The 14,893-nt window shown below is 41.5% G+C and overlaps 1 protein-coding gene and 6 non-coding genes across 7 annotated transcripts in view; all 7 read right to left on the reverse strand.

Moving 5' to 3' along the window:
- itpr3 (inositol 1,4,5-trisphosphate receptor, type 3) overlaps positions 1 to 14,893 on the reverse strand; it is a 75,840-nt gene that overhangs the window by 32,595 nt on the left and 28,352 nt on the right. The window contains exons 5-20 of the mRNA XM_063463154.1: positions 13,470 to 13,628; positions 13,204 to 13,302; positions 12,177 to 12,260; positions 11,480 to 11,626; positions 11,284 to 11,379; positions 10,979 to 11,023; positions 10,448 to 10,590; positions 9,596 to 9,695; positions 8,971 to 9,131; positions 8,744 to 8,885; positions 8,394 to 8,558; positions 7,951 to 8,123; positions 7,467 to 7,586; positions 7,044 to 7,125; positions 6,038 to 6,153; positions 5,658 to 5,909 (exon numbers count right to left, since the gene is read on the reverse strand). Of these exons, the coding sequence (XP_063319224.1) occupies positions 5,658 to 5,909; positions 6,038 to 6,153; positions 7,044 to 7,125; positions 7,467 to 7,586; positions 7,951 to 8,123; positions 8,394 to 8,558; positions 8,744 to 8,885; positions 8,971 to 9,131; positions 9,596 to 9,695; positions 10,448 to 10,590; positions 10,979 to 11,023; positions 11,284 to 11,379; positions 11,480 to 11,626; positions 12,177 to 12,260; positions 13,204 to 13,302; positions 13,470 to 13,628 (2,084 nt within the window). The remainder of the gene's footprint in view (positions 1 to 5,657; positions 5,910 to 6,037; positions 6,154 to 7,043; positions 7,126 to 7,466; positions 7,587 to 7,950; positions 8,124 to 8,393; positions 8,559 to 8,743; positions 8,886 to 8,970; positions 9,132 to 9,595; positions 9,696 to 10,447; positions 10,591 to 10,978; positions 11,024 to 11,283; positions 11,380 to 11,479; positions 11,627 to 12,176; positions 12,261 to 13,203; positions 13,303 to 13,469; positions 13,629 to 14,893) is intronic.
- trnak-uuu (transfer RNA lysine (anticodon UUU)) lies at positions 94 to 166 on the reverse strand. Its single transcript has one exon. It is a non-coding gene; the product is annotated as a tRNA-Lys (tRNA).
- trnak-uuu (transfer RNA lysine (anticodon UUU)) lies at positions 989 to 1,061 on the reverse strand. Its single transcript has one exon. It is a non-coding gene; the product is annotated as a tRNA-Lys (tRNA).
- trnak-uuu (transfer RNA lysine (anticodon UUU)) lies at positions 1,870 to 1,942 on the reverse strand. The gene has a single exon. It is a non-coding gene; the product is annotated as a tRNA-Lys (tRNA).
- On the reverse strand, positions 2,751 to 2,823 carry trnak-uuu (transfer RNA lysine (anticodon UUU)). Its single transcript has one exon. It is a non-coding gene; the product is annotated as a tRNA-Lys (tRNA).
- Positions 3,638 to 3,710, reverse strand: trnak-uuu (transfer RNA lysine (anticodon UUU)). Its single transcript has one exon. It is a non-coding gene; the product is annotated as a tRNA-Lys (tRNA).
- On the reverse strand, positions 4,519 to 4,591 carry trnak-uuu (transfer RNA lysine (anticodon UUU)). Its single transcript has one exon. It is a non-coding gene; the product is annotated as a tRNA-Lys (tRNA).

Below are 14,893 nucleotides of genomic sequence, written 5' to 3' on the forward strand. Positions count from 1 at the left end.
GAACTCTGGAACTGATGACCAAGACCAAGGTTTACGCAAAGTCTCCACGAAATGTTAAGAAGTGTGCCTACCTTGAGGTGCAAACACATACAACGCCTGAACAGGGACTTGAACCCTGGACCCTCAGATTAAAAGTCTGATGCGTTACCGACTGAGCTATCCAGGCCCTGCCAGTTTACGCAATGCTGACGCTAAAGCCTGCGCACAAGGGCTTCAAAAATGTCAGTATAAAATGGCGTCAGAGCTACTCTACTCAACCACTTTCCAAAGTCAAGTAGCATAGTCATTATCCCCCTTTCTGAAAACAAAGGGTCACAACCCTGGAGACACTGTCTCTCACTTACTGTCAGCACGGATCATCGTAGTAAAGCAGCTATGACTACTGGGCACATTACCTATATTGGGATAAAGATGACTGTCAAGACTTTTGGAGTTCTTCAATGAACCCACAAGACCATTTATAAGACGCTTATAAACAGTGTCCCCTCCTAGGTGTATTTCATTGAAATGGTGGTAAAGACTGACTTGTGTCTTCAACCTAGCTCAATGGCCACGCTGTGCCAGTGAGCTCTCCAAGCTACAAAACGAAGATGCACGACAAAATGTCTGAAGCTCTACCAACTTAGTTATCCTGGCCATGGCCAGAAATGTCTAGGCAAAGTCTAAAGGCCAAACACCATATTTATGTGTAAACTACATGCCAGTGTTGGACCACTGTCGAAACGCCTTTCAGGTAATAAATAAGAGGATCGTCTTCACCTTTTCTGAAAGCAAGAAGTGTGTGACATTCGCATGTCAATACGCTGCAATGTGAAGGAGCCTACTCTTGTGTGGTGTGTCACCTCAGCAATGGAATGAAAGCTGGCTTTTGGATACAATACGGTTTGTCACGTAGGAACTCTGGAACTGATGACCAAGACCAATGTTTACGCAAAGTCTCCACCAAATGTTAAGACGTGTGCTTACCTTGAGGTGCAAACACATACAACGCCTGAACAGGGACTTGAACCCTGGACCCTCAGATTAAAAGTCTGATGCTCTACCGACTGAGCTATACAGGACCTGCCAGTTCACGCAATGCTGACGCTAAAGCCTGCGCACAAGGGCTTCAACCATGTCAGTATAAAATGGCGTCAGAGCTACTCTACTCAACCACTTTCCAAAGTCAAGTAGCATAGTCATTATCCCCCTTTCTGAAAACAAAGGGTCACAACCCTGGGGACACTGTCTCTCACTTACTGTCAGCACGGATCATCGTAGTAAAGCAGCTATGACTACTGGGCACATTACCTATATTGGGATAAAGATGACTGTCAAGACTTTTGGAGTTCTTCAATGAACCCACAAGACCATTTATAAGACGCTTATAAACAGTGTCCCCTCCTAGGTGTATTTCATTGAAATGGTGGTAAAGACTGACTTGTGTCTTCAACCTAGCTCAATGGCCACGCTGTGCCAGTGAGCTCTCCAAGCTACAAAACGAAGATGCACGACAAAATGTCTGAAGCTCTACCAACTTAGTTATCCCGGCCATGGCCAGAAATGTCTAGGCAAAGTCTAAAGGACAAACACCATATTTATGTGTAAACTACATGCCAGTGTTGGACCACTGTCGAAACGCCTTTCAGGTAATAAATAAGAGGATCGTCTTCACCTTTTCTGAAAGCAAGAAGTGTGTGACATTCGCATGTCAATACGCTGCAATGTGAAGGAGCCTACTCTTGTGTGGTGTGTCACCTCAGGAATGGAATGAAAGCTGGCTTTTGGATACAATATGGTTTGTCATGTAGGAACTGATGACCAAGGTTAACATAAAGTCTCTACCACATGTTAAGAAGTGTGCTTACCTTGAGGTGCAAATACATACAACGCCTGAACAGGGACTTGAACCCTGGACCCTCAGATTAAAAGTCTGATGCTCTACCGACTGAGCTATCCAGGCCCTGCCAGTTTACGCAATGCTGACGCTAAAGCCTGCGCACAAGGGCTTCAAAAATGTCAGTATAAAATGGTGTCAGAGCTACTCTACTCAACCACTTTCCAAAGTCAAGTAGCATAGTCATTATCCCCTTTTCTGAAAACAAAGGGTCACAACCCTGGAGACACTGTCTCTCACTTACTGTCAGCACGGATCATCGTAGTAAAGCAGCTATGACTACTGGGCACATTACCTATATTGGGATAAAGATGACTTTCAAGACTTTTGGAGTTCTTCAATGAACCCACAAGACCATTTATAAGACGCTTATAAACAGTGTCCCCTCCTAGGTGTATTTCATTGAAATGGTGGTAAAGACTGACTTGTGTCTTCAACCTAGCTCAATGGCCACGCTGTGCCAGTGAGCTCTCCAAGCTACAAAACGAAGATGCACGACAAAATGTCTGAAGCTCTACCAACTTAGTTATCCCGGCCATGGCCAGAAATGTCTAGGCAAAGTCTAAAGGCCAAACACCATATTTATGTGTAAACTACATGCCAGTGTTGGACCACTGTCGAAACGCCTTTCAGGTAATAAATAAGAGGATCGTTTTCACCTTTTCTGAAAGCAAGAAGTGTGTGACATTCGCATGTCAATACGCTGCAATGTGAAGGAGCCTACTCTTGTGTGGTGTGTCACCTCAGCAATGGAATGAAAGCTGGCTTTTGGATACAATATGGTTTGTCATGTAGGAACTGATGACCAAGGTTAACATAAAGTCTCTACCACATGTTAAGAAGTGTGCTTACCTTGAGGTGCAAATACATACAACGCCTGAACAGGGACTTGAACCCTGGACCCTCAGGTTAAAAGTCTGATGCTCTACCGACTGAGCTATCCAGGCCCTGCTAGTTTACGCAATGCTGACGCTAAAGCCTGCGCACAAGGGCTTCAAAAATGTCAGTATAAAATGGTGTCAGAGCTACTCTACTCAACCACTTTCCAAAGTCAAGTAGCATAGTCATTATCCCCTTTTCTGAAAACAAAGGGTCACAACCCTGGAGACACTGTCTCTCACTTACTGTCAGCACGGATCATCGTAGTAAAGCAGCTATGACTACTGGGCACATTACCTATATTGGGATAAAGATGACTGTCAAGACTTTTGGAGTTCTTCAATGAACCCACAAGACCATTTATAAGACGCTTATAAACAGTGTCCCCTCCTAGGTGTATTTCATTGAAATGGTGGTAAAGACTGACTTGTGTCTTCAACCTAGCTCAATGGCCACGCTGTGCTCTCCAAGCTACAAAACGAAGATGCACGACAAAATGTCTGAAGCTTTACCAACTTAGTTATCCCGGCCATGGCCAGAAATGTCTAGGCAAAGTCTAAAGGCCAAACACCATATTTATGTGTAAACTACATGCCAGTGTTGGACCACTGTCGAAAGGCCTTTCAGATAAAAAATAAGAGGATCGTTTTCACCTTTTCTGAAAGCAAGAAGTGTGTGACATTCGCATGTCAATACGCTGCAATGTGAAGGAGCCTACTCTTGTGTGGTGTGTCACCTCAGCAATGGAATGTAAGCTGGCTTTTGGATACAATACGGTTTGTCACGTAGGAACTCTGGAACTGATGACCAAGACCAATGTTTACGCAAAGTCTCCACCAAATGTTAAGACGTGTGCTTACCTTGAGGTGCAAACACATACAACGCCTGAACAGGGACTTGAACCCTGGACCCTCAGATTAAAAGTCTGATGCTCTACCGACTGAGCTATACAGGACCTGCCAGTTCACGCAATGCTGACGCTAAAGCCTGCGCACAAGGGCTTCAACCATGTCAGTATAAAATGGCGTCAGAGCTACTCTACTCAACCACTTTCCAAAGTCAAGTAGCATAGTCATTATCCCCCTTTCTGAAAACAAAGGGTCACAACCCTGGGGACACTGTCTCTCACTTACTGTCAGCACGGATCATCGTAGTAAAGCAGCTATGACTACTGGGCACATTACCTATATTGGGATAAAGATGACTGTCAAGACTTTTGGAGTTCTTCAATGAACCCACAAGACCATTTATAAGACGCTTATAAACAGTGTCCCCTCCTAGGTGTATTTCATTGAAATGGTGGTAAAGACTGACTTGTGTCTTCAACCTAGCTCAATGGCCACGCTGTGCCAGTGAGCTCTCCAAGCTACAAAACGAAGATGCACGACAAAATGTCTGAAGCTCTACCAACTTAGTTATCCCGGCCATGGCCAGAAATGTCTAGGCAAAGTCTAAAGGACAAACACCATATTTATGTGTAAACTACATGCCAGTGTTGGACCACTGTCGAAACGCCTTTCAGGTAATAAATAAGAGGATCGTCTTCACCTTTTCTGAAAGCAAGAAGTGTGTGACATTCGCATGTCAATACGCTGCAATGTGAAGGAGCCTACTCTTGTGTGGTGTGTCACCTCAGCAATGGAATGAAAGCTGGCTTTTGGATACAATATGGTTTGTCATGCAGGAACTGATGACCAAGGTTAACATAAAGTCTCTACCACATGTTAAGAAGTGTGCTTACCTTGAGGTGCAAATACATACAACGCCTGAACAGGGACTTGAACCCTGGACCCTCAGATTAAAAGTCTGATGCTCTACCGACTGAGCTATCCAGGCCCTGCCAGTTTACGCAATGCTGACGCTAAAGCCTGCGCACAAGGGCTTCAAAAATGTCAGTATAAAATGGTGTCAGAGCTACTCTACTCAACCACTTTCCAAAGTCAAGTAGCATAGTCATTATCCCCTTTTCTGAAAACAAAGGGTCACAACCCTGGAGACACTGTCTCTCACTTACTGTCAGCACGGATCATCGTAGTAAAGCAGCTATGACTACTGGGCACATTACCTATATTGGGATAAAGATGACTGTCAAGACTTTTGGAGTTCTTCAATGAACCCACAAGACCATTTATAAGACGCTTATAAACAGTGTCCCCTCCTAGGTGTATTTCATTGAAATGGTGGTAAAGACTGACTTGTGTCTTCAACCTAGCTCAATGGCCACGCTGTGCCAGTGAGCTCTCCAAGCTACAAAACGAAGATGCACGACAAAATGTCTGAAGCTCTACCAACTTAGTTATCCCGGCCATGGCCAGAAATGTCTAGGCAAAGTCTAAAGGCCAAACACCATATTTATGTGTAAACTACATGCCAGTGTTGGACCACTGTCGAAACGCCTTTCAGGTAATAAATAAGAGGATCGTTTTCACCTTTTCTGAAAGCAAGAAGTGTGTGACATTCGCATGTCAATACGCTGCAATGTGAAGGAGCCTACTCTTGTGTGGTGTGTCACCTCAGCAATGGAATGAAAGCTGGCTTTTGGATACAATATGGTTTGTCATGTAGGAACTCTGGAACTGATGACCAAGACCAAGGTTTATGCAAAGTCTCCACCAAATGTTAAGAAGTTTGCTTACCTTGAGGAGCAAACAGATACAACGCCTGAACAGGGACTTGAATCCTGGACCCTCAGATTAAAAGTCTGAGGTTGTGCTGCTTCATGTTCAAACCACATGTTATAAAAACTATAATTTCCTTAATAGGGTTTTGAATTTTGGACCCTGAGATTAAAGGTTCCCTTTTTCTTTCTGAGTCAGAGTGAATCCAAGTATAAAGCTACCACAAGACAGCCCTATCCCAACTTCTCCAGAAAGATATTACTGCTTTACTAAAATCGACTTACTCTTTGATGGTGATGGAGGTTGGAATCTCAGTCCAGAGCCGGGCGAATTTGACAGGAGTCACCAGTTCCTGAGGGTCTCGGTCTACGTGAGCATGGAGCATGAGGCGGCAGAAGGATGCCCGGAGGTCAAAGGGAAGAGTCTCATCCATCATGCACAGGAAGATCAGCTCCACATCCAGCTGTTTGGAGATCTCATCTATTGCAAGATACTGACGGTCCAAACACATCCGGGCAAACAGCTTCAGCTGATACCTAAGGAAGTCCACAGAGGCAGGCTCTATCAGCTTTGCTTCTTTTTATCGTAGTCTTGGATCACTTTACAAAAGTTTGTTGGATTTTTATGAGATTTGAAGTGAATGGCTGTTTTTGTTTGGCTGTACCTATAGTAAGTGAGGACGTTCTCATCATGAGCATTTCCTTGTCTTGCCTCCTGAGCCAGCTGTCTGATGCTTTTCTCCTGTTTCTCATTAGCTTTGTCTGTCCACATCAGCCACACCTGCAGGAAGAGTAGAACAGACATTTTCGTAATCCTATCCATCTAAAAAGTAAGAACATGACTGCAGTAAAGACCAAAATAATTTGGTTGTCATTAATTGTTTAGTCTTCTTCAAATGTAATGAACCTTTCACAGTGACATGAAAGTAAGTGATTTGTTTAGATATGAGATGTTTGCCCATTACACCATTTTCTAGAAATACTACTATCTAGTCACATGTGATTTTGCTATCAGACAGTAAGTATATTGTATTCAGTCCACAATGTGGAAAAAAAATAATTAATTTTGTAATTGTTGATGTAACCTTTGGTGTGAACTTTTTTAACCAATCAGTATTCTAGATAAACACAACAGCCTACTGAAGTTTTGAAAATCAAAGTTTTCTGTGTCTTGGGAAACAAGATTTTGAATTGGTTCAATGTATTGTGGTAATGACCACAAAAGATGGACAAAGTTTCCATTTCTGATACATAAAGCCATTCCAGAAGTGCCCTGCATTATTTCTCATAACCAGCAGGCAGTGACTATGGTTCTAGTTGCAAAAACACATCCCACTATACATAAGTCTAAAGAAAAAATGTTCACTTGGTCTATGACCTAAGTAATTAGTGTTATTCTCTTCTTTTGGATTTTATATTTGTCACTAGTTTCTACTCTTACTGAATTACAAAATGAAACTGACTTTGAAAATTACGGTCCCCTTTAATTTAATAAAGGATGATAAAGCAGCTTTACCCCATAATGAGTGTGCAGTGTCCTATATAAACACCAAAATGGTTGCAGTGAAAACACTCAGCTTGTGACTTCACTAACAAATGGGTGGCGTAAACAAGACTACATCCGTCTTTTATATCTATGGTAACGATTTACAAATATGCAGACAAACACACCTCATCCTCATCTCCAAAGTCATCCATTGCCATGTAGTCTCCTTGAACACCACCAGAGGGCGCCTCCTTTGGAACACGACGCCTGAAAGTAATTTTAAAAAGTAGTAAAGTAGATCATGGTAAAGAATTAGACTAAAAGTTATAGGTGAGAATTTTAATGTAGATTTTCATGAAACTATCAAAACTATGTAGAATACATGCTTCCAATCTCTCTCTCTCTCTCTCTCTCTCTCTCATGTAGATAGATAGATATGTAAAGACTGATTACACACACGCCTTAATTTTTACTCTTTTTTTGTTAGTGGGGTGGGGGTGCAAACTGAAAAAGCTCATTCTCCGAAACTAAACTAAGTTTTACTGCAGTGCCCACAGGGTAAGGTAAAGTGAGATGGGTAAAGTGATCTTTATTCCCTCCCGCCTCACTCTGTCTTAATGAGGATGTCCTGGTTTTTGGGGTCCAGGACACATTTACAGATGAGCTCCTGTGTGACGGGGATGGCCACGTTGTTGGACACACACAGGTCTGACAGGTAGTCCAAAAACCTGCAAAGTCCAGGAAACACCAAGTCAAGTAGTAAAACAGAATATAACAGAATAGCACTTTATTACCACTTTCAAAAGTAAAAGCTATAACTTTGAATTATATCACTGCTTGGATTTGCCCAAAAAATGCAATCATCCATATCAAAGGTAGACTGCAGAAATTTCAGGATTTTGACTTCTGCAGGGGATAAGCAATAGAAAATATTGCCACCGTCCTTATTAGAAAGTCAGGAACCACTGCTGCCTTGGTGTTAGCAATTTTAATTGCTTCACGCAGTTTGTGTCTTTGGATTGAAGATTCAAAATCCTGTAGTCTAATCTGCACTTGGCATGTACTCGGGATTGTTACTGTCTCCGTGCGTACCTGGGTTCTCGGTTCTTGCGGACCAGACTGACAAAAGTCTCCACCTCGGTCTTGGTGATGTGTTTCTCCAGCAGTTTGCGGTTGTTGTGCAGCAGGGCAGTGATGGTGTCCTCAGCCAGGATGTCATACCCAATCTGACTCTGCATCACACCAAACTGCTTCGCTATATACTCCTGGAGAGGGGTGAATTTTGAGTTTCTGTGATCACTGTTATCTTCAGCTGTTCTACCATTAAGAGCTTTATCAGGCATCAAAGTTGTGTCATTTTTAGCATTTAGCAGCTGATTTGTCATTCTGCTTTCCTAAAATGATTGAAAATAAGAGCTTTTGGCTTAACAAAGAAAACACCGGGACAGCTCCAAACTCTTAGAAGTCTCAACGTTATAAAGCTTATAAAGATTTGAAACAATAAAAACTATTATGAATGTCATCGTCCCCCTCACCTGGTTCTTGCGGTAGTCATCCTGAGAGTGCCGGAGGACTCTGTAGCTGAGTCTGAGCATGTACTGGTAGGGAGCATTCTTCTGGTCGGCCAGCTCCTCCAGACACAGCAGAGGACCTTCCCCTCCTGGCCGGTCCTTAAAGGGGGCCTTCAGGATGCCGAAGATCTGATCAAAACACACAACCACACACTTTCAGAGAGCTGGGAGTCCTTTAGGACATGGTGTTTGTATTATCTGATATTGTACTCAGAAGGAGTCAGAGGAAACTGGTTCAAGAGTTGGCACAGGTTCCAAACCAGCCCTTGTACAATTTTACTGGAAAAGGTGTGTGAGTATTTTTATGATCAGACCTGTTTGAGGATGTTCTGTTCTCTCATGAGCTTTTGTCTCTCTCGGTTAGGTTTGGTCATGACTACATCCAGGACAGGCTGCCCGCTGTTAATGACGTCAGCCACAAAGAAAACCACATCTTCCAGCAGCTTGATGGCATACCTGACCAACAGAAATACCAGAAAGCATTAACTCCTCCTGAGTGCCAACAAATAAAGTAAACTTTCTTTTCAACGTGGCTCATTACTTGCGGTCGTTCTGACTGATGAAGCCCTGGCTGAACTGGTCCACCACAGTGCTCAGCATGGCGCTGGCATCATTGGCAAAGTCCAGATCTCTGATTTCCATCACAGGAACGGAAACAATAGCGAACGCTTCTTTGTCCTCTTTTGTGGGACATGTCCCCAACTGCAAAAGAACTTAAATGAATATTAAACATACACCTCAAAGAGTAACTTCATCTTATTTCTATTTCTGGTAAAAAAAAATCATGTTTTTGTGCATTTTTTTAATTGATGGTTTGGATGAATGGTTAATTATTCTTAACTGTTGGTTTTGAGGCAATGACTATTAGTTTAATAATGATTATAAATAATTGATCATGTAGACTATTAACCAGGAAACAAGAGAAAATGTCTGTTCCAACTGGTTGAAGGTCAAGGTGACGTCAGCAAACGTCTTTTGTTTTGTTTGGCCACCATCTTAAAAGTCCCAAATATTCCTTTGTCAGATTTGAGAACACCAAACAACCAAGTATTTGCAGTTACTACATCATACCAATGTTTTTGTAATTATAGTTCCTTAAATTAAATGGAAGACTAAATCAGCTAAGCACCTTTTAGCAGCAAACCTGATCAAAACTAAGACCTCACCATGAGCCTGATAGGTCGCTCCTCATCGATATCGATGGGGACGTTGGTGCTCTGGATCCAGGTGTTCGTGCAAAGATGCCTCAGTCGCACGTACGAGTTTCTGAAAGATACGCAGTCCCCTGTTTTAATCCCTTCAACTTTATTCTGAAGTCTGTGGGCTCCTCGTTAAAGAAAACTAATGTCTGTCATACAAATACAGCTTAAGAATCATTGTCAACCACTGTCTTATATATTATTTATTCAATATATGTAGATCAGTTTCACAAACGTTTTTATAATTAATTTTTAACAGTTTCCCTGTAAAAACAAATAATCTGAAATGAGAGTTCCCCATAAAAATATAACAGTTATTGGATATTTTTAGGGGAAAGTTAATGAGAATACAATAAGATATAAAGAAACAGCAGCATATAACAGCAATATAACAACAAACACTTTATCAGATGATTTAAAAGATTTGTTTTGTTTTTTAAACGTTGAAAAGACGAGGACATAAAGCTGCAAGCTTCTCTTAAATCTTGTTTTTTATTTTTCCTTTTTTTTTCTGTGAAGTATAGTGAAATAATTCTGGAAGCATCATTCTCTTTTTTAGACAAACAGTCACTGTGTATTTAGTTGAAGTGCAAAACAGATTCATTAAAATGACATTCAGTCAATTACGATTTCAAACTATTTCAAAATTTTATGATCTACATAATTAAAATGGTTTCCCAAAGCCAGACACACAACCAGTACACTCCAATTTCTTACCATCTGAAGCAAAAGTGGACTTCGCTCCCATAATGTCCCTATCCTCTAAAGTCTTTTACTGTGAAACATCTGCAGGAAGTTAAAGGACTCGTGTGTTCCTACCGTGGTACGAAGGAGTCGGTTTTCTGCAGCGTAGTCGGGTCGAGCTCGAACAGCGAGGCGATGTCGCTCCCGTGTGGCACCGCGACCAGCTTGTACTTGATCCTCTCTCCGTGGGACCGCTTGTTGCTACGGCTACCGTCCATCTACAGAAAGGTCAGAGGTCAGGAATAGGATGTAAAGGGGTTAAAATACTGATAAGCGTGGACTTCATACAGAAGACGCTGTTTCTCCAACAGGAATTTTTTTTTGCTGTTTCTGACTGAATCGATCTTTTATGAACTTGAAAAACGCATCAAAATGAGGCAAAAGTGTTGCGGCACTTCCTGGAAACAATATTTCATTTTTCCTGAAAATTTTGAAATGAAAATGTCTTTGCCTTAAATACCTGAACGTAAATGTCATCAGAGAAAAGTCAGACACAAAGTGTCCCGTCTCCTGCAGAGTGTAATTAAAGCCCTTTCAAAATAAAACCTGGACACCTGCTCTGACTTACCGATGCCTTATATCTTATGTGTCATGGAAGAGACTCACCGAGGAAGACAGCTCCACATTGTCTCCTTTATAACCCGGGTTCTCCTACAACAACAACAACAACAACACAAATGAGAGGTCTTCAACAATGAATTTATTGGATGAGCAGCTCTTTCCTTTCCTTCCAACAATTCATTATTTATATATTATTTATAGATAAATAATTATCAGTTAGCATCTACATCTATGAAACTGCATCTGTTGTATCAAAACTGCTGCCATAGCGTGGTGCTTGGTATTTGCTCTATGGGTCAAACTTCATTCATGGACTGCTTCTTTAGTCGGCCAGCATGACTAATAGTTACCTCAGCAGCCAGGTAGTTTCCAGTGGCCAGGTGTTTGAAACGGTAGAGACTGTTCCAATGTCCCGCCCCTCCGCGGCATGGATCATGATGGACAACCTGTCAAACCAATCAGCACATAGAGAAAGAGTTTAACACAAGTGCAAGTGTAGAGGAAATTCTAGAGAATTTGTGTACTTGTGTGTGTTTGTTTGTGTACCTCAACCTCCCACAGGGCGTTGGAGCTGGTCGCTGATGTTGCTGACTGCCTCAGCGTGGTTCGGAGGAAAACGTGGAGTTTGCTCTTGTATTCATCGCAGGTGAGAAACTTTTCCTGCTCAGCGTGAAACAAACGCACCACGTCGCCCTGACAGAGACAGGAAGATCTTAAAGGAGGACTGCAGGACAATTTGGGTTTGTCTGCAAATCTCCTGAGCCTCTCTGGGCCTTTATCGTTTATCTCTGAAACACTGTTGGTGACAAACAGCGCTCCTGCTGGCTCTTTGACTTACTGACAATAACTGTGACTCTTGGGGTGAATTTCAGCATAAAACATGCAGTTACAGAACTTTACTATGCAAAGAGTTTAAACAGGTCCCAGGAGACGGCCTGCAGCTGCAAATATTCCAACAAATAAATAAAAGTAACCATGTTTATTGAGAAATGAAAACTAAAAGTAGGAAAAGGCGAAGGCGAAGACCTCCACAAAGGAACGGTAAAAACAGGGAAAAAGACTTTAAATTACTGAAGTTATTGTTCAGATGTTGTTTTAATGTCTAATTTGAATATATGCATGTGAAAATTTTAAATCTATCTGTGGCACTAAACACGACTTCCTTTTAAAACACTAACTGCATGTCTGTATTTCTAGTGCACTTATACTGCATGCAGTGTTGCTTCCCTGTGAGCTCACTCACTCCTTTGAGGACTTCCTCTCTGTGATCGTTGAACATCATGAACAGGTTGATCTTCCAGCTGGTGTTGCAGTTCACAGAGTTCACCTGCAGAGGGCGCAAACATGCTCTCGTTAGGGTGTGGGGAGCAGAGGCTGTGTGCATTTGAATAATCAAACACGTTGATCAAATCAAAACATTTGTGTTTCTTTATGTTTATTGTAACGTTTTGTGCTTTGAATCTCTTTCTAACCTAATACTTGTGTTATTTCTTGCTTCATATAATCACATTTATTCTGATTTCAGATTTGTTTTCACATTATTTAAATATCTATTTTGTCATGTTGCATTATATTTATTTAGCTATATGACATTCTACCTATTTGTGCTACATTACAGGTTTATTGTGTTTATTTTTACAAACTGTAACTATGGAATTTCCAGATTTTAGGATAAAACAGATCTTATCATTTTATCTCTTTGTAGTCATTTGTGAGTCACTTTACTGTGAAATTCATTAGAATAACAGAAACCCACGGGCCACTTGAGGTACTAAACAGCCAGCAGTTTCCCCACGCGAAAAATATTTCTATATATCCAAAGAACACGCTGCTTTTCTTTCTTTTTATTGATTTTAAACTGTTTGTTTTAAGAAATCATTAACTTTAATGTGTGTGTTCCAGAAGCCTCAGTCTTATCATTTAAATAAATAACTGCAGACTCTGCTCACAGTAACAATTATATCACAGCATCCAGCAGCGACGGCGTGTTTAATGAGCAATAATTAAATATAACTTAATATAGAAAAGTGCTGTATAAGAATCAGTCCATTTACTATTTGTGTGTGGTGTGTAAAATGGGTAAAGTGCAAGTCATGTATTTTCCTGTCATCATGGGAAATGACACATAGTGAATATCCGGAATGTGAGAGAATAACCTGCATGTCATCTCTAAAAAAAGAGGGCGCCAATATCGCATCCCTGTGGAAATTTCAGGGAAATGACAAATGCTGAATATCTCTCTCAGTTTTCTGATCGTCACTTTCTCTCACCTCTTTGCATCCCGGATGGTCGGTCAGTTCGTAGTTTGAAGCGTGCAGCGGCTGACCAGCGTTCACCGGGTTCAGGATCACTTTATCTCCCACCACCACCTGCAGCAGAGAGCAGACTGAATAATCTGCAACTATGGATCTATTGTATATATTTTGATGCTCTGATGGTGGCACTAAAAACGAAAGGTCAGGCTGTTGCCATGAGCGCATATTTTCCTGTAATGTGCAACAGTGTTTCACAGATGTGTGGCGTAATGTGCATTTACATTGTCTCCGTTGGCACGCAGCTTCCAGAACGGCTGGATGAAGAGCCAGGAGCCTTCGTTTCCCGTCCCGTCCAGAGTGACTCGCATGGCGTTCTTCTCCAGCAGAGCCGGCAGCCGCTTGTTCACCGTCAGGTATTTGTTACTCTTCATGTGGAGCAGCTGCAGACACATGTACATCATTGCACCGTATGTCACATAGACAGCATTTAAAATATGTCACTAGGGCATTATATAACCAAATGCCAATTAATGCGCCACTAAAATAGTCCCCAATATAGTGAGCAGTTGTTTTAGGAAAGATGTTGTTTTTTTGTTTTTGTTTTTATTTTGCTCTCGATTACACCTGAAAGGTTTTTAAAAGGTTTCTGGGGTGTTTGTGACTCAGCAACTGTTCTGGAACCAAGATCTTTACTTTGTCTTTTTTTTTAATATACTGTGAAAAAGTGAACACAAATCAAAAAAACCTCACAGGTTTTTTGCTGCTCTGGTATTTAAAAGAGACACTACTGTCCATTTGATTACATTTGAAGGAAAACACTGACTTTTTCACTTCTTCATTAGGATTAGATCAGTGTAACTAAAATTATTTTTATGTTTAATAAAGAGTTATGTAAATTTTTTGTTTTGTTTTTGTTTGTTTGTAGTTCACTAACACCGAGTTAGTCATCAACTCGCTGCACTCGTGGTGTCACAGATTGCAGATTTGAAGACAAATAAACAACAGAAATGATTGGGGTGAATTTTTGCTTCTGTGTTGTTTAGTTAATAAACTTAATAGACACACTTTTCTATTTCATGGCTGAATGTGTTTGAACCTGTGAAAAAGTATCTTCACTAATCTTTTGCTCTTCAGGTTAGTGACACAGTCATACGTTCTACACCTTAAAAACAAACACACTCACACACACACACTCACACACACACACATTGGGTGTGGTATCGTCTGACTGAATCTTAGTCAGATTGTTCTGTGGGAAATGTGTGTGTGTGTGTGTGTGTGTGTGTGTGTGTGTGTGTGTGTGTGTGTGAGAGAGAGAGAGAGAGAGCGAGGGAGAGTAATGACAAGAGGTCTTCAACCTTGAAAGGAGGTTAATATTGACACTAACAGATAACAGCATGTACATACACACTAAAGCAGTGCTGCTGTGTGTGTTTTCGTGTGTGTGTGTGTGTGTGTGTGTGTAAATGAGCATACAAACACCAGCAGGGTCGATTACAGCTATAAAAAGGGGAGTGGAGGCGTGTGAATCACCTGGTTATCATGGCAACTGATGTCGCCCTGCTAGCAAAGAGTAGCAGTCACAGTGCAGACACTGGTTGGCTTCAGAGCAGGAAGTCCTGATAGACAATGCAACTCTGCAGGCGTGTTCTTATATGCAGACGTGTTCAGACGTGTAGCCTGTGAGTGCCGCCTAACATCACCA

The sequence above is a fragment of the Pelmatolapia mariae genome, linkage group LG20 (genome assembly GCF_036321145.2).
Source record: "Pelmatolapia mariae isolate MD_Pm_ZW linkage group LG20, Pm_UMD_F_2, whole genome shotgun sequence".
NCBI classification, from domain to species: Eukaryota; Metazoa; Chordata; class Actinopteri; order Cichliformes; family Cichlidae; genus Pelmatolapia; species Pelmatolapia mariae.